At 47.0% G+C, this 24,757-nt stretch overlaps 1 protein-coding gene across 5 annotated transcripts in view; it reads left to right on the forward strand.

Annotated features, from left to right (window-relative positions):
• Positions 1–24,757, forward strand: part of ZC3H3 (zinc finger CCCH-type containing 3) — a 136,706-nt gene that overhangs the window by 56,990 nt on the left and 54,959 nt on the right. For all 5 annotated transcript variants that reach the window (XM_066209065.1, XM_066209004.1, XM_066208939.1 and 2 more), the window contains one exon: positions 1,780–1,930. In XM_066209065.1, coding sequence (XP_066065162.1) covers positions 1,780–1,930 — 151 coding nt within the window. The remainder of the gene's footprint in view (positions 1–1,779; positions 1,931–24,757) is intronic.

Genomic DNA, 24,757 nt, shown 5'->3' on the forward strand with positions numbered 1-24,757 from the left:
GGTGTCCCTGCCCATGGCAGGGGGGGAACTGGATGGTCTTTTAGGTCCTTCCAACCCAAACCATTCCATGAGTCCGTGATTTCAGGACAGTCCCCCCATCACCATAGCTGGGATTTCATCGTGTGTGTGGTGTTGGTCGCTGCAAGGGTTGGCACCTCTGTCCTTTTGTTGTCCCCGTTTTCCTGTCCTTAAATACAGTTCCCTGAAGGAAAAACCTCCTAAGTTTGCCAGTACTTGGGAGCAGTTTTAATTGTAGTTAGAGCTTCAGCCTTGCAAAGGCTTTAAAAGCCCACGCAGGGGTTTGGTCACTGCCCTGAAGAGTTTGATCTGCTAGAAAAAAATCCTGGGATGGGGAAAGAGCAATGAAATCCTGTTTGCTTTCCATGTTCTTCCCTCCTTCCCTTCTTGCCTCACCTCTAAAGTGTCCTCTGAAGTGCCTCACCTCTAAAGTGGCTGCAATTCCTTCTGTCACTGAATCATCAAATGGTTTCTACAGGAAGAGAACTTGGAAGATCCTTTAGTTCTATGATTTATCCCATGGGTTCGGATTGTGGAATGTTGTGATTGTCATCTTTATCACGAAAAATTTCAGTGATTTTTCTGTCATGGCAGAGCCTGGTTTTTGCCTCTTCCCGTCACCAGGGGTTATAACTTTTTGCTTAATTTGAGAATGGAAATTTGCATTGCCTGAGTCCTCCTGAAGCCAACACAAGTCATCAACTTGTCGGGAATGCTCAAGAAGGAAAATATTCCCTGTATGAAACTGTAAAGCTGTGGATTGATGTTGCCGCTGTTGCAGGGAAATGGGGGAGCTGTTCTCTCCTTTCTAGGGCATGATGTCAGCTCTAAAATGTATTTCCCTGTTTTTCCTAGTTTACCTGGTAATCCACCTTATTCTCCCTCCTCTCACAGAGACAAACATGAGGATGAGTCTAATGTTTTCAGTGGAAATAACGATCCCACTTTTCCCCTCCCAACCTCTTCATAATTTTAATGAGAGGATCTCCAAGAAAAACAGCCGGCCCTTTAAATCAGTTATAAAACCCAGAGACCGAGGCTCAGCATGGAGTGTCAGCTTTAATTATCTGGGCAGTTACAGCTGTATGTTATAAAAGTCGGGCAATTAGGTGCATTCCTGAAAGCTTGGGGGAAAAAAAAAAAAGGCTTGTGGAGGAAAACCGCAGTCAAACATAGAACTGTTAATTGCACGAAACATTCCGCGGAAGTAACCCGGGATGTAGATCATCCTTCAACATAGAGAATCTGGGAGTGGGTAGGGCTGGAAGGGAGCTTAATGCTCATCCAGTTCCCTGTCCATGGAAGGGACCTTCCTTTATTCCAGGTTGCTCCAAGCCCTGTCTGACTTGGACTTCCACACTTCTGGGGATGAAAAATATGATAAAAATGCCAAGGATTAAAGGCATACGTTTATTTCCAGTGCGGATGTTGGGATCAAGGTGTTGTTGGTGAATCCATGATTCCTGTGGTAGGGTTTTGCTGATGGGCTGGTGAAGCCAGTCCCAAGCCCGTCCAGACCCTTCTGTTACCATCTGCCATAGTGATCCCATTCCTGAAACTTCACCCTTTTTTTCAGGTGCTAAAAAAAGTTGGATGTAGGACTTAGGTTGGATGTGGGACCACTGGCCATTGAACTTGATCGTCATAGAGGTCTTTTCCAACCTTAACAATTCCATGATTCTGTGAGAATGTCGGTGAGATCCCTCCTATGCCCATCCACACCTGAATTTCAGGCCTGTTTTTCCATGTTTTTTCTCCTAGGTTCCAACTTCCACTTTGTAAGGAGCCCGCCAGCCAACAAGGTGATAAAGACGCGCTACAGGATCGTGAAGAAGAATGTGGTGTCTCCAGCCTTATCATCCTTCACCAGCCCCATTCCCACCTGGAAGACCAGGCGCCCTGTGACATCCAGGTAATTCTTCCATCCCTGGAATGCAGCTGGTTGGGATGTGGGAGCCACGGGAACTCCCACGTTGGCTCCGTGTTTTTCTGTTGCATCTTCGCTGTTTAATTTCTCTCTTTGTTCGGTCTGCGCTGAGTTTATTGACTCAAAGTGTAAAATCATATTAGGAATTGTGTTACCCCAAGCTGGTGCCAACAGCTTATGCCTTTGGCTTCCTTTTTATTCCCTCTTGGAATTAATTGTTTCCGTGGAGCAGTTAAATAAGCTGAAAAAAGGATGAATAAATGTGTGGATGTTGGTGGTGAAGGGGAGTGTGTTGGATGCTCTGAATTTACACCTGGATGTAGGTGCTGTTCCAGACTCATTTATTCCCAATTATCTGGATGGATGGAACATCGGGTAATGTTTTGTCGCTGCCTAGAGAAGGGAGGCACTGAAGCTGCTATACCCTTGAGTTGGAATATTCCTAAATCCATAGAGGTGGAGATGTTTCCGGGGAGCATCTCAGAGGCCAAGACAAGACCTGGAGCTTGTGTAGAAGCAGGAAGGTTGTGGAAATAATTGATTCTTTAAAACAAGGTGAGATTAGAAGTGATGCGTTTGGTGAAAATACAGATTTTGGGTACTTTTAGGTCGGGAATAACTTGTCCTCCTAATGAAATTCAAGGAGTCACAGACAGTGTTTTGGGCAAAGAGAGTCTGCTCTGCTCTTCTTTGGCTTTGTTCTCCCTGCTCTGGGTGGTTTCCTCCAAAAGTCATTCCCCAGCAATGCCCTGGGGATTGGTGGCTCTTATGGTGGATCTGTGGAGGGACAAAAATCGTGGTGATTTTTTTTAAAGCCTGACTTTGCTTGATATTTCCCTTTAAAAGTGAATTTTGGGTTTCCCAAATCGGTATCTGAAGGGAGAGTTGGCTTTGGAAGAGTTTAGGGTGATGAAGCGAAGTATGGGATAAACAGAGAGGTTGGGAAAAAAGGTTGGGTAAATAATTTCATCAGTTTTCCAAGCTCTTTATTGAGAAACTCCTCTCCTACTGGTCTCAAAGTGCTTCTTCCAGTGTGGAAACTGGGATCCTTTTGGGCTCATGGTCAACCTTACCTGCACCACCTCCTCTTTTGTCTTCACATTCTACTTTTGCCTGTGATATTTCCCCACCTGGGCATCATCCCTGAGGTCCACAGGTCTCCTTTTGTTCTGGGTTTTCTCCTGCAATTACTGTTCCACTTGGAGGTGCCACCTTCATTTGCAAATCCTTGGGACCAAATTCCTGCATTTCCCTTTCCAGAAACAAACCGTGTAATTTCTTGCCTGCTCCATCATTCTGCAATTTCATGGAATCACAGGATATTTGGGTGGGAAGCGACCTTTAAGATCCTTGAGATCCAACCCCCTGCCATGGGCAGGGACACCTTCTGCTACCCCAGGTTGCTCCAGCCTGACCTTGGACACTTCCAGGGATGAGGCAGCCACAGCTTCTCCAGGAAACCTGTGCCAGGGCCTCACCACTGTGTAAGTGTCCAAGGCCAGGTTGGATGGGACTTGGAGCAACCTGGAATAGTGGAGGTTGTCCCTGCCCATGGCAGGAGGTTGAAACAAGATGGTCTTGAAGGTTCCTCCCAACTTGAATGATTCTGTGACTTTCAACTGAGGAAACAACTCGTCCTCCAGCTGTTGGGCTCAGCTTCTTCCCTCACACCTTGTTACTCCAGATCTGGACAGCTGATGGATGGAGGATCCATGGTTAGAGTCAAGGAAGGGGAAATCTTCAGGCATGGAATTCAGAGCAGGAATGTCTGGGATATGTGTGGTGGCTCTTGCTCAACCCAGCGGTGATTTCCCAAGGAACGACCCTGTTCTGCTGCGATTGGCTGAGAGCTCCCACTTGTAGGATCATTTTCTCTGTATTAATCTCCGACTTCATTAAATTGGTGTAGTTTAGATCTTACAGCTGCTTCAGACAAATCTTGATAAAATGCCATCAGCAAATTAAAACAATTATGTTTTAAAGAAGCCATAAGTCTCCGTTTCCCAATTACCTTCGTTGGGGGTGATCAATCATCCGGCCTGTCTGGAGGAAGCACATGGCAAATGCTTCTCCTGGAGTTTTTACAGGATTTTTTGCTCCATCGTTCCTATCATCATCTTGGATCTGTTGCAAGCGACACGCCAGGATCTGCTTTTTTCCTGAATTTTTTTTTTCTCTTCCCTAAACAAGGAAAAGCTCTAGTGATGGTGGGACACCCCTTTAGTCACCTCAATTTTATTTTTCATACTGAGCAGTCAATTTTTTTTAATATTCCTATTTTTCATTTTAATGTTTTAATATTTTTATGACAATTGGGTAATTTTATTATCCTCTTCCCCTTAAGCCAGCAGTGGGATGTCAACTGGTGGTGCTGCCTCCCAGTGCTACTCCCAAATGGGTTCTGAGCTGGCACTAAGAAGTGATTTCTTCCATGAAATCCAGGTTTTTGGATATCTGGAAGTAATGTGCCAGGGTTTTACTTTGCTGGGACATCCAAGATGTCACCCTTTTTGCCAATAAATCCCCAAATCACCAGACTAAGATGAAGAGCGATGTGGCTTTGGGAAATGAGTGACGGGGAGAGTTGCTGGAGGTACCTGTTGTCAATCCCTCGGGAATGAATTCCATCCTCCCCGTCTTGCTGGGTTGCATTAAACTCGGCCCTGCTGCTGACTTTTCTTCGAGGAGATAGGTGGGAGTATATTTTAAATTAATTTTACTCCACTTTTTGTAATATTTTTGTTTTAAATAGATTTATAAGCAACTCGGGGCCTATTTCTCCAAATTTATGAAGATAATTTTCACTCTCTTGATAAGGTGAAATTTACACCTGCTATTTCCATATTAATTCACATTGCTAAGTGGATCTAATTTTCTTCCGTTCTTCTATCTGGTGAGTGTGGCCTTTCCTAATGCAATTTCCCCTTCACTAAATCACTGTGATCGGGAGTCATGATCGAGTTAAATTAACTTAAATTAATTTACTTAATAAGAGCTCCAGATCATTGTGAATGAGGTTAAGATTTATTGATTCTCCTTTTCACTCCTTCCCCTTATCTCCTGCAGCTTTGCTGGGAGCGCAGCTCACAAGGGCTGTGATTTGCTGGCCTTAAATTTCGTTTGCTCCTGGTGACATTGAGGTTGGTCATCCCTTAAAAATCCTGGAGGGAGATGTCCTCTCTCCTCACAGCTTCCCTCTGCTGGGAAAGGGGTGAGGGATTTGCTGTGGAGGAGTTGGGATGGATGAAGTGTCCTGCTGAGATTTGGCAGTGATGCTTCTCCTGTTTCCAGCCTCTTTCCATGGTCCACCATGGATGTAGCCACCAAAAAAATGGGATGTCTACATGTCGTAGAGCTTGCACAGGCAGCAGGAGCCTTCTGGGGTTGATGATCAGAGGGATGGAGCACCTTTCCTACAAGGAAAGGCTGAAAGAATTGGGATTGTTCAGCCTGGAGAAGAGAAGCTTCAGGGTGACCTCACTGCAGCCTTCAAGAGGCTGACAGGAAAGATGGAGAGGGAATTTTTGCAAGGACAAAGGGGAATGGCTTCCCACTGAAAATAAGTAGCGTTAGATTAGATATCAGGAAGAAGTTCTTTCCTGTGAGGGTGGTGAGGCCCTTGCTCAGGTTTCCCAGAGAAGCTGGTTCCCCAGGGAAGTCATCATGGTCCCAAAGCTTCCAGAGCTCAAGGAGCATTTGAACAACGCTCTCAGGGGACAGGGTGGGATTTTTGAGGTGTCCAGTGCAGGACCAGGAGTTGGACTAGGTGATCCTTGCATGTCCCTTCCAACTCAGAATATTCTAGGATTCTATGAACTCCTTCAGAAGACTCCAGTTCTCCCTCTGGAGAGCCTGAACCACTTTTCAAACACATTTTTGGGAGCAGAGAGCCCTTTGAGTTGAGCTTATAGACCCCCAGTGCGGGAATGAAGCACTGACCCACTTTGAAGAGTTTTCTTCTCAAATCCTGCTGCAAGTGTGGAAAACAAAAGTCACCTGTCTGCAAATAATGAGTTGTGTCTGGCACTGCTGGGGAAACTCTGATATTTCTTCCTGAAAACTTCGCAGCGCCTCTTGAGGGACAATCCTACCCCTCCAGCACTATAAATAAGTAAAGAACAAGATAATCCAACATTTGTCAGAGAAATGCCAGCTCAGGAGAAAGGAACTCGTCAGTGGAGGATTTGCTTGTGTGGTTTAGTTTTGTTTTCCTTTTTCCTTTTATTTTCTTCTCTTTTGTTCTGTTCCGTGGCCTGGAGCGCATTGAACAGATTAAGATGGAAAACAGTTGTCACCACCCCTGGAGTTGTTCAATTAATGACTGGATGTGGCACTCGGTGCTCTGGTCTGGTTGACAACATGGTGATTGGTCAAAGTTTGGACTTGATGGTCTTTTCCAGCCTAAATGATTCTGTGATATGGTGATTACAAGGATTTTTTTCTCAGGTTTCAAAGATCTGAATCCTTTAGGGATTCGAGCTGAAAGATGAAATGGGTGATGCAATTTTGAAATGGGGCTCAGCCACAGTGCTGGGTGCAGGGCCACTTCCCTGGGAAAGAGGAGAGACAGCTGAGCATCCAAGAGGAGGAGGAACCACCATCCCTTCCACTCATCCTCTGCAGGAGGTTAGGATATGTGTTCCAGGTCACTTGGACGCACCAACCTCCTTGTCCCTTCCCTTCCTTTCCTTCACAGTGGGTGGTTTTGGGTTTCCAATTTCCTTTTGCACCCTTAACAACATCTTTTAGACACCGATTGCCAACCAGCTGACCCAACTCATGATCCACTGCAGAGAATCATGGAATGGTTTGGAACCTTGGAAGAGCATCTGGTCCAACCCCCATGCCGTGGGCAGGGATACCTTCCACTAGACCAGGTTTTTCCAATTCCTATCCAGCCTGGCCTTGAACACTTCCGTGAGATGAGGCCATCCATTTCATGCAGCCCCTGTCATCCATTCCCAGGGAAGCCTTCCTGATTTTCCTTTCCATTTTTCTGGCATTCCTTGACTGCTGTTACAAGTTTCCCTGTGGAAGTGATTTTTCACTGCCTTGAGACAACGGGATCGTGTGGTGGGGAAGGGCACTTGGCTTCCCCTCTGTGGTAGATTATTTTCCGTGTTATTCCTAAGTGGGTGGAGCTACGGGTGCCAGTCTTGGTGTGCTGTTAGTGTGTAATTAACCCTTTCTCCCTTAATCCATGGAAATGTGGTGGAACGGGAATATTGGGTTACAGAGTGGAATCCTGTGTTGCCCATTGGATGCATTCCAGTTCCTGTGCCTCATTCCCACAGAACGGTGTGGTTGACTTGCCATGAGTTAAATGAACATGAAAACTCAATATATCTCCTCTCTTTTGAGGAGGGGAATGTATCCTTGGGAATTCTGGGAAAGCTTTTTCATCCTTTCCATCTTCCTCTTGTTGTGTTGGAGATTGAGGCAATCAGGGTCTGCATGGAGTCATCCATCATAATCCCACTGATGGACATTAATGGGTTAAACCAGACTAATTCCATAAATCCTGAGCTTTTCAGTTGCACTCTGAGGGTCCCTAAGAAGTCCATCCATTCAGGAAATGGGATGGGGTCACCCAACAACTGTGACACCTCTGGGAACTTTTGGGAAGCACTTAGGATATGCTTGGGAAGCATTGTTTGCTCCTTGTACAGGCCAACGTTGGCTTGGGGTGGTGGTGAGACCCTGGCACAGGTTGTCCAGCACAGCTGTAACTACCCCATCCCTGGAAGTATTCCGCGCCAGGTTGGATGCGGCTTGGAGCAACCTGGGACAGTGGAAGGTGTCCCTGTCCGTGGTTGGAACTCGATGGTTTTTAATACCCCTTCCAACCCAGACTGTTCCGGGATTCTTTGTTCACGATCCTGGAAGGTCAGCGGTTGGAGCTGAGAACAGAGCGCGGAGTTTGGGGCCGTAATTCACAGTGGATGGAGAAAATCCATATTTCTCCGGTTCTGGGGCATCATCTCGAAAGTTGCAGAGAAAACAAGGAAAACTGTTAACGTCGGCTTCCACGGTGGAAAATTGCCGAGCGCTCCGACGGGAGAGGCTTTAATCGACGTTCCCATATATTGTGAGCAGACAGGGATGGGCATTTTAAAGATCTCAGCAAATGCTGTCTTCTCTCCTTGATCCATTTATTTTTTTTCCACTAGTCTGTACCTTGTAGGGTCCAGGAGGTGGGATCCCAACCTCCCACAGACCAGTTTGGAGCACAGACTGGACAGACATTGTGAGTCAGATGCTGCTTTAAGTATTGCAAGTGGTTCAATCTCCCGTTTTTGGACAGTTTCAAGCACAGCTTTTTGTACTGTTTATTAATTGGGATGATGCTCCAGTGGGATTTTACCTCCCGGTGCCGATTGCTCTGGGATCTTCCCACACGGAGGAGAGGGAATCGTGACCAGAGGGCAGAGGTTGGGACACGGGGAGTTAATTTCCTTTTATCAAGATGATAAAATCCCCCCTCCGCCTTCCCGGCTTTCTGCCGTGTTAATCTGCGAACGGAGTCGGAATGTGACGAATGGCCTTAAAGTTCCTGTCAATTTTTTTCTTCCCAAATTCATTTGACATGAAAGTGAGAAGTAAACAGAAAGCCTGTGGTTAAGCAGATAACTTGGAAAGCCTTTTCCATCACATTTAAAAACGGCCGTGTCATGGATTCTGCGAATTGGCGGCTCCTATTTTGTTTGATTTTATTTTGTCTGTGTGGTAAATTTTCTTTTAATAATCCCGACGTGGTTTGACGAGGTTTTAGGCCTCGGATTTTTTTTGAAGGGATGTTAAACCATTCTCCAAAATGACATCTCATTAAAGTGAAATTCATCTGCTGGGATTGGAGCCGTTACAGGCAGGAGGGAACAGTAACTCCCATTTGGAAATCCATATTTTTTGTTTCTATAGGAAGTACTTTTAATCCCTTTAATGAGGCTGGGATGAGATGCACAACCCGGATTGTTTCGGAGCAGCCCTGACATCTGGCCCAGCATAATCCAGTTTCTGTTCCGGACTGGTTTAGAGGCTTTAAAAAACAATGGCACCTCTTTGGGGCAAAGCTGGGGTTTAATTCTCCCTGTTTGTGGTGCTCTCCTCCTTTCCAAGAGATGGACACTAGGGAAAACTCACTCCTCTCCTCTGTCTTCCTTTGCTTTTGTGTTTTTTTTTTTTTTTTTAATTTTATTTATTTTTAAAGTTTTTTTATTTCCTATTTCTTATTTCTTATTTCTGCTTCCTCTTCCCCGTTTTTTTCTCTTTTTCCTCTTTCCCTTTTTTACTTTCTTTTTCTTCTTCCTTTTCCCCTTTTCCTTTTCCCCTTTTCCTTTTTTTGATTTGTTTTACCTTTGCTATCTCTTTTTCTTTTCCCTTCTTCTGGATTTCCCCCCTTTTACTTTTCATCATTTTTCTGTTTTTGTCTTCTTCCTTTTTCACCTTCTTGCCTTTTTTCTCTTTTCGCCCTTTCCTTATCTCCTTTTTCCTTTTTTCTTCACTCCTTTTATCTCCTGCCCTCCTTTCTCTTTTTTCTCTTTTCCTTTGTTTTTTCTCTTTTGCTTTATTTCTTTTTTCTTTTCCCTATTTTCTCTATCCTTTTTTCTTTTTTTCCATTCCATCCTTTTTTACCTTTTCCCGTTTTCTCTTTTTCTTTTTTCCTTTTAATATTTTTCTCTTTTTTTTTCTTTTTCATTGTTCTTTTGCCTTCTCCCTTTTTTATTTCCTTTTTTCCTTTATTCCCCTCTTTTAACTTTTTCCTTTTTTTTCCTCTTTTCCCCTTTTATCTCTTTCCCTCCTATTCTTTTTTCCCTTCTTGTTTTCCTTTTTTCCTTTTTGCTTTTTTCGGTTTTTTTTCCTTTTTTCTTTTTTTCCTCTCCCTCCCTTTTTTCTCTTTTTCCCTTTCCTCCTTTTTTCCCTTCTCTTCTCCTTTTTCCCATTTTTCCCTTTTTCCATTTTTCCCTTTTTCCCCCCCTTTTTTCTCTATTTTCCTTCCTCTGATTTTCTCATATTTTCCTTTATTTCTCTTTTTTCCGCCCTTTTCTTTTTTTTCTTCTTCCTCCACTTTTCATTTTTTCCCCCTCTTTTTTCTCCTTATCCTTCTCCCAAACATCTCTCCCAGCCAGTTGCTTTCCCACCCAGAAAACTCAGCAGCAGATCCAAGTTTTTCAGCTTCCAGTGGGATTCAGGGACTCCACTGTTCCCACTCCCTGCCCTGACCCCCCCCATCCTCCCAGTCTCCCCAGTCCTGTCCAATTCTCGGGAAACCTTATGCCAGGGAGGTTCGATTTTCCCTGCTTTTCCACGAATTCCAGGCTGCCGGTGCTGGGGGGAAGCGCTCCCGTTCCCTCCTCCTGGGTCAGCCGCAGTAATCGAGCTCCACTTCGGAGGAAGTAATGAAACCAAAATAAAAGCGGGACTCAGGGGTTAATGACCAGCTCTAAATGCACATGAACATCCTTAGGAATAATGGGATTTTCCTTTTTTAATTTTGGTTAATGGAGTCGTCGCGTTTCGAATGGATTCCATTAAAAAGAAAACTGCCACATCCGATCCCGGGGACAGTGAGGGTTATTTACTCGGCAGGGTGTTGTGTGGATCTTGGATCAGCTCTTCCCTGGAGCCTGGAGCATCCTTGCTGGGGAGTCCAGTGTTCTGTCAACTGGATCTTTTCTTCCTGGGAAATCTTGCACCCTTGTCCCGTGCTGGAGCTGTCTTGGATTTGATGATCTCAAAAGGCTTTTCCAACTCAATCCATTGAGAGTCCCCAGTATGGCACCAGCTTCCTGCTGCGTGAGGTGTTGGATTTGCTGCACCCTTTGGCATGAGATCACAAAATCCCAGGATCATTTAGGTTGGAAAAGACCTCCAAGATCAAGCCCAACTTGCGACTTATCTCCACTGTGCCACCCAGACCAGAGCACTGAGTGCCACATCCAGCTGTTCCTTGGGCACCTCCAGGGTTGGTGATTTCACCACATCCCTGGCAGCCCGTTCCAATTTTACTCTTTTTTTTGGTGAAAAAAATTCCTCCTAAGATGCCCAAGTTGGATGGAAATCATTTGGAAGTCATCCAGTCCATAGCTTGGGTAACATAATTGGAGTGTCTTCCTTCTGTCTCATTTCTCCCCATCCCAAACCAGATTTGATGGCGCAAAACCACTGTTGGAGAGCGCGGTCCCACTGTTCCCAACTGGAATCGGCAGCATCCTCAGTGGGATTTTCACCTGGGGCAGGACAGAGTTTCAAAACTGGTCTCCTGAGTGAGACAACATTCAGTTGTTGGGCTTCACAGACCAGTCTTGGAGGTTCAAACTCAACCCCTGGTAGATTAAACCATTCCCAAGGATGTTCAGCAGCTCCTGGTGGACTTTGGATTGTCAAGTCCAGGCGGGAGCAAAGCAAGGGATGTGGTTTTGTTGGAATGTATTTCATTTGTAGTGTGGATTTCAGATTCTCAGCACCATGTTGGCTCTCTAGATCTACTCTGGAGGGTCCTCGGTACTTTTGGGATGCTGTGGGTCAGGGACAAGGAGATTATGGAACGCTGATGGAGTTTGCAACCAAAGGATCCTACAGAAAAAGATTAATTGAGATGATAAATGGGATAAAAAAGGAGACTGTGTATTCCAGGAAATGCTTGTTTGGAGAGGTGCAGGGGACTTGTGAGTGGTTTGAGGTGAGGAACCATCTCCCAGTTCTGTCAGGGTGCTCCACAAGCATTCCCAGCCCCTAGGGCTGGACAAACCAAATGGAAGGATCCCACAGGGACTAAAACCAGCCTGGAGGGCATCCACCTCTGTTGTGTCACAGAGCAGAGGTGCTCGTGGTGGTGCCACTTCTCAATGAGCTCCTGAGCAACGTCCTCCTGCCTGGCTGCTCCCACTATCCCATTCCTGTGGAATTTTGGGTTAATACGTTTTCCTCAGTGTTTTCAGCAGGCTGAGAGCACGTGCACGGGTGGCTCGAGGAGGATTTGCTCAGGAGCGGTTTTCATTAGCTGGGATTTCTTTTCCTCCTCTTTTGTGAGGCCTTTCCATGCTTTCTGACTCCAGCAGCTGTCAGAGAAAAGTGGAACATCCTCAGCGAGGAGCTTTAGAAGGATTAAAAGTTGGGAGTTTGCAGCTGTGGCTCAGCGGTTTTGGGTTGGGGATGGATCATTTCGTGCAGGAACTCAGGTGGGAGAGATGAAAATGTGAGTTCAGGTAACCCAAGAGTTCTTCTCCAATGTTGGGTGCCATCTCCGGGTGCTGGGACACCGGATTGGAGATGGTCCTTCCCATGCCATGGTGGAAAAAGTCAAAAATTCTCTGAGTGCTCTGGAGTCAGGCTGGGAGAGCTGGGAATATCCAGCATGGAGAAAAGAAGGATCCAGGGAGAGCTTAGAGCCCCTTCCAGTGCCTGAAGGGGCTCCAGGAGGGCTGGAGAAGGACTTGGGACGAGGGATGGAGTCACAGAACGTAGGGGATGGCTTCCCACGGCCAGAGGGCAGGGTTAGATGGGATATGGGGGCGGAATTCTTCCCTGTGAGGGTGGTGAGGGGCTGTGATGGAATTCCCAGAGAAGCTGTGGCTGCCCCTGAATCCCTGGAAGTGTCCAAGTCCAGGTTGGACAGACTTTGGAGCAACCTGAGATAGTAGAAGGTGTCTCTGACCGTGGCAGGGAGTTGGAACTGGATGGTCTTTAAGGTCCCGTCCCACCCAAACCATTCCCCAATTCCATAAAAAATGTTAATTATGGCTGTAATGCTGCTTTTCCTGGATTAGTGTGCAGGGTCTGGGATGGGCTCTGGGCAATCAGGGCAGATGCCCTGGGAAGGAAGCAGAGCGTTGATCCTTCCTCATCCAGTCTTGGGATAGGTCTTGTTCAAAGTCCTCCAGGGACTGAGCGTGGTTCTGTTGGGATTTGGAGTCAGACTCAAACCCTTTAACCCGCTTGGTGCTGCTCCCTCTGTCCCAGGGCATCCATTTATTCCTGCCCAGCTGCCCCAGGATAAAATCTCTCACGGGACTATGAAGTTCCGAGTTCAACTCTTCCTTTTCTCTATCCATATTCCCCAAACACCAGCTGTAATTTTAAATAAAATAAATTTTACGGGATATTATTCGCCTTTTCTAACCCAGGCTTCAACAGCAGCGGAGTAGCTTGGCCAGATGAAATCTCCCTGTGGATAAAGTTTTTCAAATTGGCCACATGCTGTATTTAAAACTCATTTTGAAGTGGTTTGGACCCTTCAGAAGTGGTTTTTCTAAGGATAATTATCCCTCCTAACAGCATCCCATTTGGAATATATTTTCCAGTGCTGGATATTTACACACTCCCTGTTTTTTCACCTGACAGTGACAGCTGTGGGAGTGAGGAATGTATTTAATTCCTAAATATCTACTCTAATAAGAGATTAGCAATGGCAGAGCTGCTTTTTTTCCACCCTTTTCCCAGATGATTTTCCTACAAAGGGTTGTAACTTCTCCAAGTTTTTAGCAGATCGAACCCCTACGTTTTCCTGTGCTGATTCCAGTGTGAAAGTTGGGATTTAAAAGAAGAAGCACCCAAAAAAGGAAGGAGGGGAAAGCAGAGCATGGCTGAATGGCAGCTCCACAGGGCACAAATTCCCTGAATTACTTCTTATCCTGATAAAATTGGGCTAAATTCCTTTAAACTTTTCTGTGAGCTGCTGCACTGAGCCGAGTCCAACTGGTGCCAGCATCTGGGCTGAGCTCCGGGCTGTGCCCGGGCAGGTCTCGGAGCTCAGGAATGAGCAATCCAGTTTTTGGGGGCAAAAAAGGTCACTTGGCAAGTGTTGGAGCATCGTTTTCCACTGATTAATTCTGTCCAGGCTAAGTAAACATTTAGGCTTCTTTCAGGCTGAAGGATGGATCCATCTGTTTCGTCCTGGTGGGAGAAATCAGGAAGTATCCTGAGTTGGAGGGATCATCAAATCCAACTCCTGGCCCTGCATGGGAACATCCCAAAAAAAAAGATATTAAGTACTTTTAAGAAGTTGGAGAAAACTCCTGGATTGGCAAATGCAGAGGGATCTTAAATAAGATCTCCAAGAGCTTCACTGGGCAGTAGGATCCGTTTTCCAGGAGCTGGAAAGGGCTTCATGCGATGGACGGAAGGAAAGGAAGGAAGGAATTCGTACATCTCTCCCATGGGTCGAATTTCACCCTTGGGCTGAGTTAATGAAATATCCAGTTGGGTTTAAGTGTCTGTTGTATTCAACATGGAAAAAAAAAATCCTAAATAATTATGTATTTGTATCCAAAGCCTACGTAATTGTTTGGAAGATCTACTGGAAGGTTCCCTGCCCGTGGCAGGGGGTTGGAATGAGATGATCTTTAAGGTCCCTTCCAACTCAAATTGTTCTGGGATTATGTAATTTCTCAGTCCCTGGGTGTTTATTTCCTTCTGCTGCCTTGGAAATAATTGGAATTAGCTCGTTAATACCGACTAATATCCCTCCTACCAAGCCTCGTCTCTCCCCAGCAGAGCACTGAGACTTCCTCTTTCTCCACCCAAATTCTCTGTCTGTTGGAGCTTCCTTTGGGATGAAGCCGTTGTGTTCCCTTCCAAACCTTGGTTTTACTCCATCAGGGGATGTGTGGATAATGCAAGGACCATCCAGTCTCTCCTTGGCTCTTCCGGGGCTGGATCCTGGCACCTCTGTGTGGATTTCAGCGTGAGGCAGGATTCGCCACCGCCCTTGGCACCGGCAGAGCCGACCATCTGCATCCGGCAGCTTCCCTGCTCCCGCGCCATCCATCCCTCCATCCCCAGGTGCCAGTCGAGCTCCGCAGCATCTGCAGCTCCTGCTGCCCTCTGGGCTCGCCTGGAAGGAGGATTTGCAGGAGGATACGGGGAGGTCTGAGAGGTCACAGCTGTTAAAGCTGGGAAAGTGGGGAAAAAAAAGAGCAGAGGGATTCCCGAAGTTGGCGCGGATCCCAGGGCCACCTGTCCGTGAGCAGGAGTGGTTTTCCAAGCTGAAATAACGTTTTGATTGCAAATAATTTCTTTTAATCCCCCCATCCCCCCCAAATTAGTGGAGATTTAGTAATTGCTTCTGGAATTGTTGGTAGTGAATCCAGGTCTGTGTTCCTGCCATCCTCTGGTGTGGAAAGGAGGCTGTAAACGTAGGCAGTGAGGGAAGAATCTCTGGGGAAACCCCAAAGCTCTTCCAGTTCAGGATATTTTATATGGGAAAAGGTTGTATGATTCAATAAGGAGGAGCAGGGAGTGTCAAAGGCAATGTCTCTGCTGCTCTAAATTCCTTTTTAAACGCAAGGATAAAAGGGGGCAAAGGGGAGACGTTATTTGTGTCACGGGAAGGAACTTTGTGGGAGTTGTGGGAGACGGAGTGTTTCCCTGTTGCCTCCCTCTAACAAATTCCTGGTCTCTTCTGCATCTAAAATAATGCTGTTTCAGCCCAAATCAGGGTGTGGAATCATGGAATCGTTGAGGTTGGGTAAGCCCTCATTGAGTCAAACCATTCCTTCAGCACTGCCAAGGTCATCACTAAACCATGTCCCCAAGTGCCACCTCCACTTGGCTTTTAAATGGGACAGCATTGGTATGCCAGGGCTTGATAAGCCTTTCCATGAAAAACTTCATTCTGATGTCCATCCTGAACCTCTCCTGGCACAGCTTGAGGCCGTTTCCTCTTGTCCTGTCCCTTGTTCCCTGGGAACAGATCCTGAACCCCGTCTGGATGCACCCTCCTGTCAGGGAGTTGTGGAGAGCCAGAAGGTCCCCCTGGATCCTCCTTATCTCCAGGCTGAGCCCTCACAGGTCCCTCAGCTGCTCCTGGTGCTCCAGACCCATCCCCAGCTCTGTTCCCTGCTCCAGACATGCTCCAGCCCTTCAATGTCTGTTTTTCTGTACTCCCGGGTTTTTAAGAATAAAAAGCTGATTAATAAGAAGGAAGAAAAACAACATGTGAAGATGTGGTATTAGAATCACAGAATCATGGAATGATTTGGGTTGGAAGGGACCTTTAAGACCATCCAGTTTCACCCCCAAGGGCAGGGACACCTTCCATTATCCCAGGTTGCTCCAAGCCCTGTCCATCGTGGCCTTGGACACTTCCAGGGTTAGGGAAGTCCACACCCTCTCCAGGGAGTCTATTTTGGTCCAGCAGGACTGACTGGATGTGCTGCCCCTGTTTGTAATCCCTGGCATTAATCCTGTGTCATCCATGGGTTTGTGGATGGACAGGGAATTAAGCAGGATGAATCTGACCCTGGACCTCCTTTCCAGTCCTGGGGTGGGCAGCTCCTCATGGATCTGCATCATTCCCACCTGTGCACAGGTGACACCAACCAACTTGAGGGAGGGCAGGGGTTGCATTGGCCACATCCAGAGCCGTGACAAAATCCTCTGGAGGCTGGGATCTATCTGGGAGGGCAAATCCTCTGTGTGAAATCCAGTAGGAAGCACTTTGTGGAGCATCCAAGAATGCTCTGCCTGCCCGGGGAGCTTTGGGAGCCTTTTTGCCTGCGTTGGTGAAACTCTCGCCTCCTGTTTTTCCCCTCCTTTTTTTTTTTTCCCCGTCGGCGCTGCTGAAGTGAGGCTTCCTTGGGCAGGTTTTTTACAATTTGGATTTGATGAGAACAGTCGGTTACGACTCCCCGAGTGCCGTAAAAGTTGATGTGATGGTCGCTCCGCGCCTGTGCTCATTTTTATAATTTTTTATTTTATGAAACAGGACAGGGAGCTTAGTGACTTATTACTATTCATTTCGTTTCAATGCAGTAAATATTGATTCAGTTGGGGCTTTTCAATTTAAACCACTTGCCGATTATATAAAATATTACCAGCCTCTGGAATTATGCTTACAGATCCCTTCGGCTGCTCATTAACGAAGGAGTGCAATTTTTAGATCCCTTTGCTTTCATCATCCAAATAAATGGGCCGAGCTCCCTCTTCCCAGGGAAGGTGCTGTAGACTCAGCTCGCAGGGGCTTGACAGCCTCGATGGAGCTCTTAATTTGGAGCCTCTTTCAAAGGATTTTGTACGTCGGGGTTTTTTTTCATTTTGAGACATTGAGGTCTCTCCCTCTGATTTTTCAGCTGTGAAGTGACAGGTGGGATAAATGGAGCTGGTTCATCCTGCTCAAAGCGGCTTCTCCTATCGGTGGGTCGTTGGATGTTGCTTGAGCTCCAAGGATCTGTTTACATGAGTCGTGAGAAGTGGGATCAGAGGTCTGGGAAGAGGGAGATGGGTGTGATTCCAATGGTGGAAGGGTCTTGTTAGCTGTGGTCACTTGGGGTCATCCGTGATGGACATTCCCCTGGCAAAACTTCCCACAGAACCAGCTCAGACAGCTCACTAAGTGTTGCTTCAACATTGTGAGGAGGTGTTGGAGCCCATCTGTGTAGGGATGGGATTAAATAAGCTTTGGGAAGATGCCATTGGTGCTGCCGGATCTCGTGGTGGTTGGACTGTGGACTTGGGATGTTGCCCATCCATAGATGAGCCCATTTCAGGAGTTTTCCCTTCCCATTGTTCGACCTTTCCATCCCCACTGTCTCCTTTTGAGCCCTTTGGAATGCGAGCTCCTTGCCATGCTCCTCCTGGCATCTCCTCACTAGAACGACATGAGATCAGGATCATGAAAATCAGGAGAAGCTCCTTCTCCTACCCGTTTGTCCTGAGGACACAGAGAGTGGAGACACGGGCAGATCCAGGATGTTCTGATGGGATTTGAAAGAAATAAAACAAATCTTAGCTAGGGGAGCATCCCCACAGTTGAGAATTGTCACTTTTGAGGGTTAATTATTCGGGGAGGAGCGACTTTCAGTTGGTTTCAGGTGCCATCAAGATGAAAAGAGAGAAAAGTTTGGATTGACCTGAACTTCTTGATCACTTTTAAACCCAACGAAGAACACGCAATGCTCAGGAGGAGAGTCAGAAACTGTCTGGTTTAGCAATAGTTGCATTAATTGGATCAATTTTAAAATGTGATTTTAAGCACATTGTCAGTGGAGCAGAGGATTTGGCCGAGGACCTGGTTCCAAGGGTGAGTTACGGTGCTGGATCTCAGGGCCAAGATGTTCTTCATGTTATGCTTTGTGCAGCACTTGACCCGTGGTGAATTTCCCCCAAAATAACTAATGATGTGACCAGAAAGTACCTGGATGAGGCTTCAAATTGGAAAAGGAAGAACTAAAAACTCTACTGCTGTGGAGCCAACTTAGATAATTAAACAGTGGTTTAAATACAGCTTTTAGGCCAGGTTTAAGGGTGGTAGTAAACCAACTTCACAATAATCAATACTTTTTAGTCTGCGTGCATAATTCAAACTTGTCAGCCCCTTCTCCTCCAGTGGTTCAGAGCTAATCCCACCAATTGGTTGCAGTAGGATCGACACCGTGGCGGTGAAGGTGACCTGGAATCCCTTTGTGTGAGTGGGTTTTTGTCAGCTAAATTCACGGAATTTATCCTTTTTAATGCAAAACCTCAGGGTAATGTATTCATCAGGTTGCTGGCTCACCTATTGCTGGAGATGAATGTGTATTATTTTAACGCTAAGATTAGTAAGGACTTTCTGAAGTCCTGCTTAAAGCATTCCCTGATGGTATTTGAGGACTTAATTTGAGTGTAAAGCTAAGATAACCGTGTGGCATCGCAGCACATGGAAAACACTGGGAGTTTTGGAGCAGGGCAGAGCTTCCATGAGAGACTGGCACAAATTGGGTAAAGGCTTCCCCAGATCCCTGTGGAGTCCCTGTGTGCACTTCAACCACTTTAGGATTTTTAATTGCTTTGAAAAATCGTGAAATCATCAGATGATATGGGGTTGGAGTGGACTTTTTAAGATCATCTCATTTCAACCCCCTGCCGTGGGCAGGGATTCCCTTCCACTATCCCAGGTTGCTTCCAGCCCTGTCCAGCCTGGCCTTGGACATTTACAGGGATCCAGGGGCAACCACAGTTTCTCTGGGCAACCTGTATAAGGGCCTCAGCACCCTTCCAGGGAAAAAATTTCTTCCCAATATCCCATCTAACGCTGCCCTCTGGCAGTGGGAAGCCATTCCCTGTGTCCTGTCCCTTCATCCCTTGTCCCAAGTCCCTCTCCAACTCTCCTGGAGCCCCTTCAGGCACTAGAAGGGGCTCTAAGCTTTCCCTGGATCCTTCTTTTCTCCATTCCCAGCTCTCCAAGCCTGGCTCCAGATCAGAGGGGCTCCATCCTTTGGAACATCTCCACAGCCTTCTCTGGAGTTGCTCCAGCAGCTCCACGTCCTTCTGATGTTGGGCCCCAAAGGTGGAGGCAGCTCTCCAGGTGGGGCCTTGCCTGAGCGGGGCAGAATCCCTTCCTCACCTGCTTTCCAAACGGTGGGATGAGCCCAGGACATGGGGGAATTTCGAGGTTCCAGCACACATGGCAAAATATTTGGGTTTGTAGTACCATCCCATTCCCATCACTGCATTCTTGTGGTGTGGGTTGTCTCATATGCCAGGGAACCACTTTGGGATTCCCAAGGCAAAGCAGAAAGCTGGAGATTTTCCTTCCACATTGCCAAGCCAAGTGGTCGCTCCCGTTGTGCCACTTAGGAGAATTTCTTCCCAATATCCCATCTAACCCTGCCCTCTGGCAGTGGGAAGCCATTCCTTGTGTCCTGTCACTCCATCCCATGTCCAAAGTCATTCTCCAGCTCTTTAGGAGCCCCTTTAGGCACTGGAAGGGCTCTGAGATCTGCCTGAAGCCTTCTGTTCTTCAGGCACGGGTTCCTTTTATTGTGACGGAGACACAGAGTCGTTTGTCCTCGTTATTTGAGTATTTATGATGGGAGCTCTGGATGGCCTTTCCCTCAGATTGGATTTCTGCAGCTGGCAGGAGTTGCTCCCGTCCTCCCCAAAGGTCCCTTTTCACCTGTCAGGACACACTGCAGCCTTTTACCTGTTTATTCTTGTCTGGTGATTTAATCCCTGGCCGTTGGGGTGGCCGGAACACCATGATCTTCAGAATTTCCTTACTGCCCTGTATGTGTGGGTTGGATTTCTCCTACTCTCTTATTTTAATTTTTTTTTTTTTAAATCCCGCTCAGTATTCAAGGACCATAAAAATGTTCCCCACTTATCATGAGCTGTTATCTCAACGACTCCTTACCAGTATTAATAATCACTCTGAGTGTCGTGTATTGCTCTTCCTTATGGCTCCCGAGGCAAATCACGGATGCAGGGAAGGATTTCTAATGGTCGAGTCACAGGCTGGGAAGGAACAGAGCCGTTTTGCCTCTTTCTCAAAGCAGGACAACAGGTTTGGAGTCGTTCCTGTGGTTCCTGGTGGCCACCTCTTGAAGGGGAACCTCCTGGGCAGGGTCATGCTGTGTCCTGCAGACGGTGACGTCCGTGGAGATGCTCCATGGGCATTTTGGTACCTGCCTGGCATAGGGATGTGCAAATGTGAGCTGGTATCCAGATGCATCCGAGGTAATGGAGCCTAGCCTGTCCCACCAAGATACTGGGGAACCCAAGAACCTCTCAAGCTTTGGTGTGAGATCTTCCCCCTTAGGGTATTTGAAAACCATAAGAAGGGTTTGGGTGGGAAGGGACTTTCAAGATCATCAAGTTCCACTCAAGGGTCACCTTCCACTGGACCAGGATGCTCCAAACCCCATCCTACCTGGCCTTGGGACACTTCCAGGGATCCAGGGGTAGCCACAGCTTCTTTGGGAATTCCATTTCAGGGCCTCACCACCCTCCCAGAGAAGAATTCCTTCCCAATATCCCATCTAATCCTTCCCTCTGCCAGTTTAAAGCCATCATCTAGACCTGGTGGTTGGCAACTGGTTCTGGATGGCTCTGCTTGGGCAGGGGGTTGGGCCAGACTTGCAGGGATTCCTTCCAGCCTCAGACATTCCGTGGAAGTGTCCAGGGCCAGGTTGGATGAGGCTTAGAGCAAGCCTGTCCAGTGGAAGGTGTCCCTGCCCATGGCAGAGGGGTTGGAATGAGATGATCTTTAAGGTCTCTTCCAACCCAAACCATTTCAGGATTTTACGATTTCACATCAAAAATTAACCCTGGGCAGGTGGTTGGACTCTCCTACAAACCTGAGGACAACTTGATCTTGCATGAACTCTGGGATACCTGGAGTTGCTGTTGGATCAAAGAGCTCCCCTTCCCACCTTTAGTCTGCCAAATAGATATTTCCAAACCCACCCCTGAATTCCCAATCCACACTCCTCCTGCTCCCTGGTTTTCATTGCTGGGTGATGGCCCCGAAAGCAATGACCCCCCTAAAGCTTGACTGATGAGCACCATCCCACTGGGAAAGGTGACTTCCTTCTTTTCTTCTCCAAGTCAGTGGTGAATTTTACTTTTCCCCCGTTGTTTGGGGGTTGTTTTTGCTTTCTGTTTTCCCAGCTCGGCGCGGTTCAGCGCTTCGTCCTCGCAAACTGGAACGCCCGGATTAATTTGTGGTTAGATCTCTGTTAAGATTGCATCCACTTCCCCAGTCAGCACTTAATTGGCAGTCGCTTGATTTAACAGCGTGGGAGCCGGCTCCGGAAAAATGGCTTGGATAAATCACTGCCTGACGCCAGAAAATAGATATAATCTCAACATTAACTACATTAATAGTAGCAGGAGCCGAATTAAGAAAGCCATAAAGTAGAGGCAGGAGAGTATAAATTACGGCCATCTCGCTGTCTTCTTCTCCAGGCTCTGCTTTCCATCCTCTCCCCACCGGTGGGGTGGGATCGTGCTGCTCTTGGGTCCAGTTGGGTTGTGTTTGGCTCTGTTGGGGACAGGGAGAAGAACAATTCCCACAATTTACACCATTCCCAGCTCATGGCCCATCTTTGGGGCAGCACCAGAGCGGGTCTAATCAGTTTTAATGGCTTAGTGTTCATGACAGGGTTGCAGAATGTTGAAGTCATGGATTTGATTTCTTCCCTCTGGAGTCCTGACCTGGGATGTGGGGTCTTTTACGGTCCTCTGGTCACAGGGATTTCTAGGGTGATTATTTGGGGCTGGATAAGGGGGGAAAAGACACTTCCTAATGGTGTGGATGGAAATCTATGTGGGGCATGTGGTGAGGTGGCCAACTCCCAGCTCCTGGAGAACCCTCAGCAGATCCCTGGCTTGTGTCTGTGCTGTTCTTCCCAGGGGAAGCTTTGCCTTAATTTCTCGTCTGTGAAAACCAGGGAAATCAACTCGGGATAAGCGCTGTGAGGGCTTGTTTTTCCTGATACTCTGGATAATGGTGAACTTCACAACTTCTCCTGCTCTTCAGGAGTCTCAGGAATAGTGTTCCTCCAGCTTCTGGTGTTCTGTGGGATGCCAAAAACCTTCCCAGCTCTTCCAGCTGTTGCTTTATCCATTAGTTCCAGTGCTGACTGTTTATTAATTCAGAAGCTCATCTGACTGGCTGTTCCTTTTTTCCCTTCAGTCAGGTGTTAGATCCGACTTTGGTTCAGAAGGTGACATTTTAGGATTTTCTGTGGACATTTTCTGGAGTGGAGATGCTCCACGTGGAGATATTTGGGAGTCCTGGGGCGAAGATGGAGGCTGAGCAGCTTCATGAGGACCAAATCCTCAGTGGGAAGATGCGTAGAGGTACTGGTGGTACCTCCCTCCCGGTGAGAGGGGTTCCAGAACAGATAATGATGCCCTAGAGCATCATAAAAATCTTTTTCCATCCACTTCTCCATGGAAAAATGGGAAGAAGGGGATCAGGGATGCCAGGGAAGTTGCCTTGGAAGTTACATCTCACCATGTAGAAGGTCAGGTCAGTAGTACGAGCTGGAGGCGAGTTTTGGGTTCCTTTAGGAAGTTTTCCTTGTTTTTTCTGGTTGGCCTGGAGATTTTTGTGAGGATTTGGGGGGTTTAGGAGTTACTCTGGGTCTGGTGTCAGCAGAGGGAGACAGCTCTATACAAGTCTGGTGTGGGAAGGGCTGATTTGGACTTAATGAGAGAGCAGGAATTAATTTTTTTGGCATTTGGGCACATGTTGAACACGATGTGCCAAATTTTGATGGAGCCATCAAAATCCTATATAACCCAACCCTTGCCCAAATTTTCCCCCACAATCCCTGATTAAAAGCATCTATGGGCTGTTCAGAAGTGTGAATGCAACCAGGGTTTTTATTTTATTTATTATTTTAATTATTATTTTATTAATTGATAAATTATTTTATTTATTTATATTTATTTTATAAATGTAACTTGTATCTGTCTCTAGGAAGCATCCACATTACAAAATCATGAAATAGTTTGGGTTGGAAGGGAATAGCATCCCATTCCAAACCCTAGCTGTGGGCAGGGACATCTTCCACTCTCCCAGGTTGCTCCAAGCTCCATCCAACCCACCCCTGGGCACTTCCAGGGATGGGGCAGCCGCAGCTTCTCTGGGCAGCCTGTGCTTCTTCCCAGGAAAGGATTTCTTCTCAATATCCCTTCTAACCCTGCCCTCTGGCAGTGGGAAGCCATGCCACTTGTCCTGGTTTTCCATCCCTTGTCCCAAGTCCCTCTCCAGCTCTCCTGGAGCCCCTTCAGGCACTGAAAGGGGCTCTGAGGTCTCCCTGGAGCCTTCTCTTCTCCAGGCTGGACATTCCCAGCTCTCCCAGCCTGGCTCCAGCCCTTGGAGCATCTCTGTGGCCTCCTCTGGATTTGTTCCAGCAGCTCCATGTCCTCCTGATGTTAGCCCCAGAGCAGGAGGTAGCTCTGCAGGTGGGGTCTCACCTGAGTGGGGCAGAATTCCCTTTTTTCTCAGGTTTATCCTGACCTTTTCAACTTTATATCCAGCTTTTTGGTTCGGTTGCACCCCCCTTCACCACGTCCCGTTTTCTTCCCTGGAAATGAATTTTTAAAAGCGTCATCTTCCAGCGAATTTTCCTTTCCATCTTGTTGTTTATTAGGCTCTTAAAGGCAAAGCTTGTAATGCATCCATTGATCCAAATTCCAATTGAAGAGATGTGAGCACATAAAATGGTCCCGACCCTTTAATAATGGAGCGATATCCTTTGGAATGTAGGCAATGCAATTAGGACAAGGAACCAACCCCCTGCCCCTTGATGGGGGCCTTTGAATCATTTTTATCCATTCCATATATTCTGAGTCAGAGCCGAGTTCCTTTAAGTGTCTTCCTGGTGAGTATCTGATGGACTGACGCTCTCAGAAGTGTTGGACCTTTTTTTTTCCCCCTCTTTCTCTGGGAAGCAGATCCAAATTTTTATAGATCCGTGTTTATTAAATATGCATGTCTACATTTATAATATATATATATAATGTGTGTTTTATATGTGAATAGTAATTGGGTGGACATGCCGACTCCAGACGTGTGAGGGTCAACAAAGCCAAGTGTTGCATCCAGCACTTGGTTCACAACAACCTCATGGAATGCTCCAGTCTGGTGGATAAAGGGCTGCAGAGATGGAAAGGGACTTGGAGGTGCTGGTGGCACTGGCTAAAGGTGAGCCCAGGTGGGCAAGGAGGCCACTAGCAGCTATTTTGTGTCCACAGGCCCAGGCCAGTGTCCATTCCCTTATTTTGGGAGTGTTGGGGCACTTCCAGTCCTGGCAGGAATTTTGGGTCCCTCACAAGACAGATATTGAAGGGCTGGAATGTGTTCAGGGAAGGGAAGGGAGCTGCAAAGGATCTGGGGCACCAGGAGTGTCTGAGGGAGCTTGAGGGGCTCGGCCTGGAGAAAAAGAGGCTCGGGGGGATCCTTTGACTCTCCACAATTCCCTGAGAGGAAGTGGATCCAGGTGGGGGTTGGAATCTGCTCCCAGGGAACAGGGGACAGGACAAGAGGAAATGGCTTCAAACTACACCAGGAGAAGTTCAGGCTGGACATCAAGAGGAATTTCT

The sequence above is a fragment of the Chamaea fasciata genome, unplaced genomic scaffold (genome assembly GCF_029207755.1).
Source record: "Chamaea fasciata isolate MVZ Bird 193981 ecotype frontalis unplaced genomic scaffold, bChaFas1.0.hap1 SCAF_1, whole genome shotgun sequence".
Taxonomy (NCBI): Eukaryota; Metazoa; Chordata; class Aves; order Passeriformes; family Sylviidae; genus Chamaea; species Chamaea fasciata.